The sequence below is a fragment of the Cherax quadricarinatus genome, unplaced genomic scaffold (genome assembly GCF_038502225.1).
Source record: "Cherax quadricarinatus isolate ZL_2023a unplaced genomic scaffold, ASM3850222v1 Contig4321, whole genome shotgun sequence".
Taxonomy (NCBI): domain Eukaryota; kingdom Metazoa; phylum Arthropoda; class Malacostraca; order Decapoda; family Parastacidae; genus Cherax; species Cherax quadricarinatus.
Genome location: NW_027199347.1, coordinates 1 through 10844, shown reverse-complemented (window position 1 = coordinate 10844; position 10844 = coordinate 1). Strand labels below are relative to the sequence as shown.

The following is a 10844-nucleotide window of genomic DNA, read 5'->3' as shown; positions in this document are numbered from 1 at the left end:
TACCAGATTTGTAAAACAGATACATGTATATGGAAAGCTTCATAAACTTTTGAAAGAATGGGCTGCATGCTAAGGCCAGCATTATCTTCCCAAATAATTTACATGAAACAAAATGATGATGTAGGTTTTTTACTAAATATTTTACATACACAAATAACCTGCTTTCAACAAGTCGGCCGTCTCCCACCGAGGCAGGGTGACCCAAAAAAGAAAGAAAATCCCCAAAAAGAAAATACTTTCATCATCATTCAACACTTTCACCACACTCGCACATTATCACTGTTTTTGCAGAGGTGCTCAGAATACAACAGTCTAGAAGCATACACATATAAAGATACACAACATATCCCTCCAAACTGCCAATATCCCAAACCCCTCCTTTAAAGTGCAGGCATTGTACTTCCCATTTCCAGGACTCAAGTCCGACTATATGAAAATAACCGGTTTCCCTGAATCCCTTCACTAAATATTACCCTGCTCACACTCCAACAGATCGTCAGGTCCCAAGTACCATTCGTCTCCATTCACTCCTATCTAACACGCTCACGCACGCTTGCTGGAAGTCCAAGCCCCTTACCCACAAAACCTCCTTTACCCCCTCTCTCCAACCCTTTCGAGGACGACCCCTACCCCGCCTTCCTTCCCCTATAGATTTATATGCTTTCCATGTCATTCTACTTTGATCCATTCTCTCTAAATGACCAAACCACCTCAACAACCCCTCTTCTGCCCTCTGACTAATACTTTTATTAACTCCACACCTTCTCCTAATTTCCACACTCCGAATTTTCTGCATAATATTTACACCACACATTGCCCTTAAACAGGACATCTCCACTGCCTCCAACCGTCTCCTCGCTGCTGCATTTACCACCCAAGCTTCACACCCATATAAGAGTGTTGGTACTACTATACTTTCATACATTCCCTTCTTTGCCTCCATAGATAACGTTTTTTGACTCCACATATACCTCAACGCACCACTCACCTTTTTTCCCTCATCAATTCTATGATTAACCTCATCCTTCATAAATCCATCCGCCGACACGTCAACTCCCAAGTATCTGAAAACATTCACTTCTTCCATACTCCTCCTCCCCAATTTGATATCCAATTTTTCTTTATCTAAATCATTTGACACCCTCATCACCTTACTCTTTTCTATGTTCACTTTCAACTTTCTACCTTTACACACATTCCCAAACTCATCCACTAACCTTTGCAATTTTTCTTTAGAATCTCCCATAAGCACAGTATCATCAGCAAAAAGTAACTGTGTCAATTCCCATTTTGAATTTGATTCCCCATAATTTAATCCCACCCCTCTCCCAAACACCCTAGCATTTACTTCCTTTACAACCCCATCTATAAATATATTAAACAACCATGGTGACATTACACATCCCTGTCTAAGACCTACTTTTACCGGGAAGTAGTCTCCCTCTCTTCTACACACCCTAACCTGAGCCTCACTATCCTCATAAAAACTCTTTACAGCATTTAATAACTTACCACCTATTCCATATACTTGCAACATCTGCCACATTGCTCCTCTATCCACTCTATCATATGCCTTTTCTAAATCCATAAATGCAATAAAAACTTCCCTATCTTTATCTAAATACTGTTCACATATATGCTTCAATGTAAACACCTGATCTACACATCCCCTACCCACTCTAAAACCTCCTTGCTCATCCGCAATCCTACATTCTGTCTTACCTCTAATTCTTTCAATTATAACCCTACCGTACACTTTTCCTGGTATACTCAGTAAGCTTATTCCTCTATAATTTTTACAGTCTCTTTTGTCCCCTTTCCCTTTATATAAAGGGACTATACATGCTCTCTGCCAATCCCTAGGTACCTTCCCCTCTTTCATACATTTATTAAACAAAAGTACCAACCACTCCAACACTATATCCCCCCCTGCTTTTAACATTTCTGTCATGATCCCATCAGTTCCAGCTGCTTTACCCCCTTTCATTTTACGTAATGCCTCACGTACCTCCCCCACACTTACATTCTGCTCTTCTTCACTCCTAAAAGATGGTATACCTCCCTGACCAGTGCATGAAATTACTGCCTCTGTTTCTTCCTTAACATTTAAAAGTTCCTCAAAATATTCTCGCCATCTACCCAATACCTCCATCTCCCCATCTACTAACTCCCCTACTCTGTTTTTAACTGACAAATCCATATTTTCCCTAGGCTTTCTTAACTTGTTTAACTCACTCCAAAATTTTTTCTTATTTTCATTAAAATTTCTTGACAGTGCCTCTCCCACTCTATCATCTGCTCTCCTTTTGCACTCTCTCACCACTCTCTTTACCTTTCTTTTACTCTCCATATACTCTGCTCTTCTTATAACACTTCTGCTTTGTAAAAACCTCTCATAAGCTACCTTTTTCTCTTTTATCACACCCTTTACTTCATCATTCCACCAATCACTCCTCTTTCCTCCTGCCCCCACCCTCCTATAACCACAAACTTCTGCCCCACATTCTAATACTGCATTTTTAAAACTATTCCAACCCTCTTCAACCCCCCCACTACTCATCTTTGCACTAGCCCACCTTTCTGCCAATAGTCGCTTATATCTCACCCGAACTTCCTCCTCCCTTAGTTTATACACTTTCACCTCCCTCTTACTTGTTGTTGCCACCTTCCTCTTTTCCCATCTACCTCTTACTCTAACTGTAGCTACAACTAAATAATGATCCGATATATCAGTTGCCCCTCTATAAACATGTACATCCTGGAGCCTACCCATCAACCTTTTATCCACCAATACATAATCTAATAAACTACTTTCATTACGTGCTACATCATACCTTGTATATTTATTTATCCTCTTTTTCATAAAATATGTATTACTTATTACCAAATTTCTTTCTACACATAGCTCAATTAAAGGCTCCCCATTTACATTTACCCCTGGCACCCCAAATTTACCTACTACTCCCTCCATAACATTTTTACCCACTTTAGCATTGAAATCCCCAACCACCATTACTCTCACACTTGATTCAAAACTCCCCACGCATTCACTCAACATTTCCCAAAATCTCTCTCTCTCCTCTACACTTCTCTCTTCTCCAGGTGCATACACGCTTATTATAACCCACTTTTCACATCCAATCTTTATTTTACTCCACATAATCCTTGAATTAATACATTTATAGTCCCTCTTTTCCTGCCATAGCTTATCCTTCAACATTATTGCTACTCCTTCTTTAGCTCTAACTCTATTTGAAACCCCTGACCTAATCCCATTTATTCCTCTCCACTGAAACTCTCCCACCCCCTTCAGCTTTGTTTCACTTAAAGCCAGGACATCCAGCTTCTTCTCATTCATAACATCCACAATCATCTCTTTCTTATCATCTGCACAACATCCACGCACATTCAGACTTCCCACTTTGACAATTTTCTTCTTCTTATTCTTTTTAGTAATCTTTACAGGAAAAGGGGTTACTAGCCCATTGTTCCCGGCATTTTAGTTGACTTTTACAACACGCATGGCTTACGGAGGAAAGATTCTTATTCCACTTCCCCATGGATATAAAAGGAAAATTAATAAGACCAAGAACTATTAAGATAAAATCAAAGAAAACTCAGATGAGTGTGTATAAATAAATGTGTACATGTATGTGTAGTGTGACCTAAGTGTAAGTAGAAGTAGCAAGACATGCCTGTAATCTTGCATATTTATGAGACAGACAAAAGACATCAGCAATCCTACCATCATGTAAAACAATCACAGGCTTCGTTTTACACTCACTTGGCAGGACGGTAGTACCTCCCTGGGTGGTTGCTGTCTACCAACCTACTACCTATAAATAATAATAATTATAATAATAATAATAATAAATGTATTACATTGGGAGCTGATCGTAAAGCGGGGGTCCACCTGCTCACACTCCAACAGCTCGTCACGACCCAAATACCATTTGTCTCCATTCACTCCTATCAAACATGCTCACGCACCACTTGCTGGAAGTCCAAGCCCCTCGCCCACAAAACCTCCTTTACCCCCTCCCTCCAACCTTTTCGAGGATGACCCCTACCCCGCCTTTCCTTCCCCTACAGATTTATACGCTCTCCATGTCATTCTACTTTGATCCATTCTCTCTAAATGACCAAACCACCTCAACAACCCCTCTTCAGCCCTCTGACTAATACTTTTATTAACTCCACACCTTCTCCTAATTTCCACACTCCGAATTTTCTGCATAATATTTACACCACACATTGCCCTTAGACAGGACATCTCCACTGCCTCCAACCGCCTCCTCACTGCAGCATTTACAACCCAAGCTTCACACCCATATAAGAGGGTTGGTAATATTTTGTTGAGGGATTCAGGGAAACCGGTTAGCTGGACTTGTCCTGTAGGTGGGAAGTACAATGCCTGCACTTTAAAGGAGGGGTTTGGGATATTGCCTGTTTGGAGTGACATCTAAACTGTCATATCTGGGCACCTCTGCAAAGACTGTGATTATGTGTGAATGATGGGGAAAGTGTTTCTTTTTTGGGTCACACTACCTCAGTGGAAGATGGCCGACGTGTTAAAAAAAATAAATGCAATTCAGCAAATTTTTAAAATATGATTTCAGCCATTGGCAGTTAATTGAGGCTAAGTTACCCAATAGTAATGTACATTTGTGCTGCCTTAATAACCATTGATGTGTTAAAATAACTGTATAACTTGACCTAGATGTATACAGCAATGGGTTGAATTACTAGGAATACAGTAGTGTTCATTACTTTTGTATTGTGGCAGAAGGGACATGGCATCTTGCTGGTATTCACCAGGTGAGAGCTCTCATGGACAAAGCGTGAGCTGTTACAATCACGTACAGTATATACTGAATATATAGTACAGTATATACATATGGTGCTGCTTTGAAGGGTCATTTGAATTTTGATGTCCATACACTTCTCACCAGATGGCTATTGAATAAATGATGAATGTGTTTCCTTTGGGTCATCCTACCTTGATGAGAAAGAGGCAATGTGGTAAAACAAGAAACTTTTGAATATGTATATTGTATCCTCACTTTCTAGGGAAAAACATTTTTTCACAAGTTTTTGTATGGTAAACAAAATTTTCATGAGTATCAGTGATTACAAATACGATCAAATTTTCCCCCCAAAATTGTATAACATTGCTAGAATGCATAAGTAAGTGTGTGGGTCTGTGGGTGGGTGTGTGTGGGGGTATGTGTGTGGGTGGGTGGGTGTGGGTGTGTGTGGGGGTATGTGTGTGGGTGGGTGGGTGTGGGTGTGTGTGGGGGGTATAAATTTTCAAACGTATTGAGTGAAAGTGAGAGGGAGAGAATATTTTGGTTGAGTATTAAATTTTCTATACACTTTGTTATTGTAAAAAAAAAAGAGAGAGAAGATCCTTAGGAAAATTGAGATATTTATCTTCATTGTAGTTTCTAATTTTTCATAATTTATTTTCATGATTTATTTTTCATTATGTGAAAGATGAGTGTGTCCTGTTTTATTGTCAAAAGTTTAATATAGTAGTACTGTATTTTTTGCTGAATCATCTCTTAACCAGAAATTCTCTTGTTTGATGTCATTTCAAATTGTAATTTTTATTTATGTCATGGTTTCTAACAAAGCTCATGGTTTGTGTTGTACTTGTTTTGGCAAGTTGTTTTCTTAATGGTAATTACACTGATGATAATCCTCAAAGTAGGAAACCATGCAGTTACCTCAAAGAGCCCAAATTTTGAGTTTGCTGTAGATTAATTTCCAAATATTAATTATTTCCATCATGTATGCCTTACTTTTAGTTAATGAAGAAATCCTAAGAAGCATTGGTCAAGAGGCTCATGGGGAAGACAAAGTTTTGAAGATGGAAGAGAAGGTGGATAAATTGGCAGAGTTGGAAAATCTTTTAGGAGACTATATTCCTCCAGTTTTAAATGTTGAGGAAGATGAAGAGACTGTATTAAAACTTGAAAAGGGCAAAACAGATCATACGGCACATTCTTTTGATATATTCATGGCAAAAGATAGTGATAATCTGTTGCTTGATGATGATACTGACACTGCTCTGTCAGTAAAGAAAACCATCCCATTAGTAGACAGTGAAAAGCTACTAACAGCACCAGAAGAAGAGCAAGAATTTGGAGGAGCTGCAGCATCAGCACCCAGTTCTGTAGTCCATACGAGGAACATATTAGGATGGGATGAAGATGAAGCAGAAGACTGGGGGTTGGAGCAAGAAAGAGACATGCTAGGTAACCATTTTGGGTTTCGGTAAAGAAGGCTCTGAATTTGATTGTTATTAGACTAGTCAGAAGGTCATTTTCTTCATTCTGGCAACTTGCTAATTAATATGCCTATCCAATAACTTGGAGGAAACTGTCAGTCTGTTTATATTTCCTGATTAGAAGAGTTTCTGGCATTCCTTATTTTTTTCTCTATCCCAATATGTGGCCTTAATCTTCATAGTAAATACCAACTAGGGGTCGGCCTAGGAAGGGTTGGAGGGAGGGGGTAAAGGAGGTTTTGTGTGCGAGGGGCTTGGACTTCCAGCAGGCATGCGTGAGCGTGTTTGATAGGAGTGAATGGAGACAAATGGTTTTTAATACTTGACGTGCTGTTGGAGTGTGAGCAAAGTAACATTTATGAAGGGATTCAGGGAAACCGGCAGGCCGGACTTGAGTCCTGGAGATGGGAAGTACAGTGCCTGCACTCTGAAGGAGGGGTGTTAATGTTGCAGTTTAAAAACTGTAGTGTAAAGCACCCTTCTGGCAAGACAGTGATGGAGTGAATGATGGTGAAAGTTTTTCTTTTTCGGGCCACCCTGCCTTGGTGGGAATCGGCCAGTGTGATAATAGAATAGAAAAAATAGATCTTTCTTTCAACACACCGGCTGTATCCCACCGAGGCGGGGTGGCCCAAAAGGAAAAACGAAAGTTTCTCCTTTTACATTTAGTAATATATACAGGAGAAGAGGTTACTAGCCCCTTGCTCCCTGCATTTTAGTCGCCTCTTACAACACGCATGGCTTACGGAGGAAGAATTCTGTTCCACTTCCCCATGGAGATAAGAGGAAATAAACAAGAACAAAACTAGTAAGAAAATAGAAGAAAACCCAGAGGGGTGTGTATACATATATATGCTTGTACATGTATGTGTAGTGTGACCTAAGTGTAAGTAGAAGTAGCAAGACGTACCTGAAACCTTGCATGTTTATGAGAAAAAATGGACACCAGCAATCCTACCATCATGTAAAACAATTACAGAGTACTATTTATATTCCTGTTAAATAATCAACTTTTTCAAATATAATGGAGTTTGAACCTCTATTTTCCATATGTGCATTTCTGGCAACATGGTTTGGCTAGATGAGGTCCCATTTATCATGAAACTGATTATAAAAAAAATTAAGTGGGGAAATAGTTTTAGATTGGGGGTCTGGACAATGGGGTAATGATGCAGAAAATGCAACTATTTCCAGTGATTTCTTCTCTGTAATCATCTTGATTATGGGGTTCTTTTTTGTCTCTCTCTCCCTTGTCTTGTGTCTGTGAATTCTGTGATTACAATATTTGTTTATTGTATCATTTTGTATTTTATTAAATAGTTTTTTTTTTTGTTGGTTATCTAACTTCTATTTCATAATTGCCTTTTCACAAAGTATATGAATTATTCCTATAAGGTACATATGGAAGATGGCATTTAATGGAAGATATTAAATAATGGAAAGCATTAAAGCTGTATGTCCCATGGCTAACAACAATCAAATTCTGTAGAGCCTGAACTGAGGGAAATAGCTGTGGTGTTTGTTGGTAATTAGAATTAGTGCAACAGTCATGCACTTGCTGCTTTGGATGAATAAATTATTATTACAGCTGATGCAGAATTACACTGGAAGTGCTTTAAATTTTTCTGTTTATTATTCTTTGCTTGTGATACATACTTATTGATAGGAAGGCTCTAATGACGTAAGTTAGCAATGATTTAGAACAAGTCATTTGATGTGAACTACCAAAATACTTAGGCTAAATGTTTTTCATCGTAGTTCAACAAGATGCATTTGAGAGTCATTTTGAAGAAGTTACTCTCAAGCACCAAGTGGAAAATGGGAGTCCAGAATCCCATTGGGAAAGTCCTCCAATAACTGACTTCAGTTTGAAGGATGTACAAGCTTTAACCTCCCCTGGATTGGTCTTAGGCGTGGTTGAATCCAGTGCAGACTCTATGGAGAAAAAGGGACAAGACTTGCCATCATGGCAGCAACTTGAGTTCAACTCGTCTGTAGATTTTACAAAAACTAACATAGTAATGCATGGTGAGGTGCTGAATTTTGGTGATTATTTCATGTGTGCCAAGTTGCATTATGCTAAAGTGCTTGAATTTGAGATAACACGTACTGGACAAGACAGAACACCAAACTATTAAAATAGTTAATCTGTTAAACATAGCATTACTAAATACCTTGTAATGCAAAGGAAAGTTTGGTGACATATTTCCTCTTGATTACTTAATGACTTTTTACCTATATAGGAATTTTCTCATTAATTTCATTTGTCAATATTAATCCTATTTTGCTCTGAAAATTTTTGTAATGCATGTTAGCATTGTTATAATATTTCGAAAGCAGTAATCTCTCTCAAAATTTGCACTTTGAAAGTTTTTGAGTGTGTCAGTTAAACATAGGCTACATATTTCTTAAATTGGTATTATGGGTTGCCCTTAAACCTCACTATTTTTCTTAAGGAATTTGATGTTAACAAACACATGAATAATGATGAACTTCACTTTATTATTTTTTAAATTACTGTTGTTCTTAAAAATTTTACACATGCATGCACACAGGCATGCACACCTACACATATGCAGCATATGGGCAACTAGCAAACATAAGAATAGCTTTCTGACATCTCAGTAAGGAGTTGTTCAGGACTCTGTACACCATGTACGTCAGGCCTATATTAGAGTATGCAGCACCAGTTTGGAACCCACAGCTGGGCAAGCATGTCAGGAAATTAGAGAAAGTGCAAAGGTTTGCAGCAAGACTAGTCCCAGAGCTAAGGGGCATGTCCTATGAGAGGTTAAGGGAAATTGACCTAACGACACTGGAGGACGGGGGACATGATAACAATGTACAAAATACTGAGAGGAATCGACAAGATGGACAGAGATAAGATGTTCCAGAGATGGGACACAGGGACAAGGGGTCACAGTTGGAAGTTGAAGACTTAGACTAGTCGCAGAGATGTTAGGAAGTATTTTTTCAGTAATAGAGCTGTCAGGAAGTGGAACAATCTAGAGAGAGGTGTAGTGGAGGCAGGATTCATACATAGCTTTAAGAAGAGGTTCGATAAAGCTCACAGAGCAGGGAGTGAGCGATCCAGTAGCTACCAGTGAAGAGGTGGGACCAGGACTATGACTCAACCCCTGCAACCACAATTAGGCGAGTACAAGTGAGCGAACGTGTGCACACTTGATTTCAGTAGATGATACATTCCTGAAAAATTGGATGTAAAGCAAGTCTGGATTGGACTAATGTACTGTGTAAGATTATATGGAACAGATAGGATTGTATCCTAGACACCTTCCAGTCCCATTTCTTGGTACCCATGTGATAAATCATAGTACCTTTAACTTCAAGGCCTACAAAACCCTGCCATCAAAGTCAACATTGCCACTCGAAAACCAACAACAAAATTGTGTGCAAAATCCGTATAGTAATCTCATGGGGCACAGAATTTGTAGCCAGACATAATAATTGTCACAAACCTTTATTATGCAGCTGTTTCTCCAGTTTCTTTAAGGGATGCAGAGATAGGGGAACAAAAATCTTAAATAATACTAGGAGGGGAGGGGGGGGGTTGTGAACCTGATAGAAGGATCACCTTTTCTGAAAGGTAATTGCTGCTTTTGTTTTCCATGTTCTTGTCACATATCCTACAATTAAAACTATAAAAACCACCAAAGTGACTACTTAAAGCAACAGGGATGTCAGAATGGGCATCTACGGTATCCCTTGTAGGTAAAATGTCAAGACATTAATATTAAAAAGCTTGGCATGTGGTTCACTGACACGGGCATAACCAGGGTATGACTTATAAAAACGAGATACAAAAGAGGAGACAGATGCTGGCTGTAGTAATCTTGAGTTTTGCAACTGTATAATAGAATCAAGATGCATTTTATATCACTTTTCTCCCTGCAGAATTACTACCATTTTGTCAAGCTAGTTAATGTAAATTAACAAGGCCTATTAAATCTTGTACTTTTAGTGTATCCTTCCTCCTCCCCTTTCCTCTTTCCTTTTCATCCAGTTTTCCCACTGCTACTGGATAGATCAGCTTGCATTTTGGTGTTCCTACCATTGACTTAAAGCTTATACCAAGTGAAGCACTGTAATAAAGGCTTGTTCATGTTTGATGATTTTAGTTGCCTTTTCAACATACAGGTTAAAACATTGAGGTACAGTATGTATTAGGTGTGAAGGGAATGGTTAAACATAGTTAATGAATTCAGTCTGATTTTAGGCCTTTTAAAAAATGTTTCTTCTGATATTGTTTTTATTGCTTTATTCAATCAAGAAAAAACACTTAATATATTTGTAGATTCAAATGCAATACCACAGTAGATATATTTTGAAAAAATGCCTTTATTAACCAGAATGTCTTCTGAAATGCTTAGGGTTTTGTTGCAGTAAATGGTGATTTTTCTTGATATGTTTTATTGGGCTTGCAGTGCTGAATATATTTTGTTTGGAATGGTGGTGGTGCATGTGTTTGAAATAACTCATTAATTTGGATTGTACTCAAGATGTTAATTTACTTGGATCTAGTTTTCTGTTT

General features: G+C 38.5%; 1 protein-coding gene across 1 annotated transcript; it reads left to right on the top strand.

Moving 5' to 3' along the window:
* The first annotated feature begins 5365 nt into the window (after window positions 1–5365).
* Window positions 5366–10812, top strand: LOC138852131 (uncharacterized). Its single transcript, XM_070081808.1, has 2 exons — window positions 5366–6260; window positions 8051–10812. The coding sequence occupies exons 1-2, from the start codon at window positions 5792–5794 to the stop codon at window positions 8428–8430; spliced, it is 849 nt and encodes a 282-aa protein (XP_069937909.1). The 5' UTR covers window positions 5366–5791; the 3' UTR covers window positions 8431–10812.
* Window positions 10813–10844: the final 32 nt, after the last annotated feature.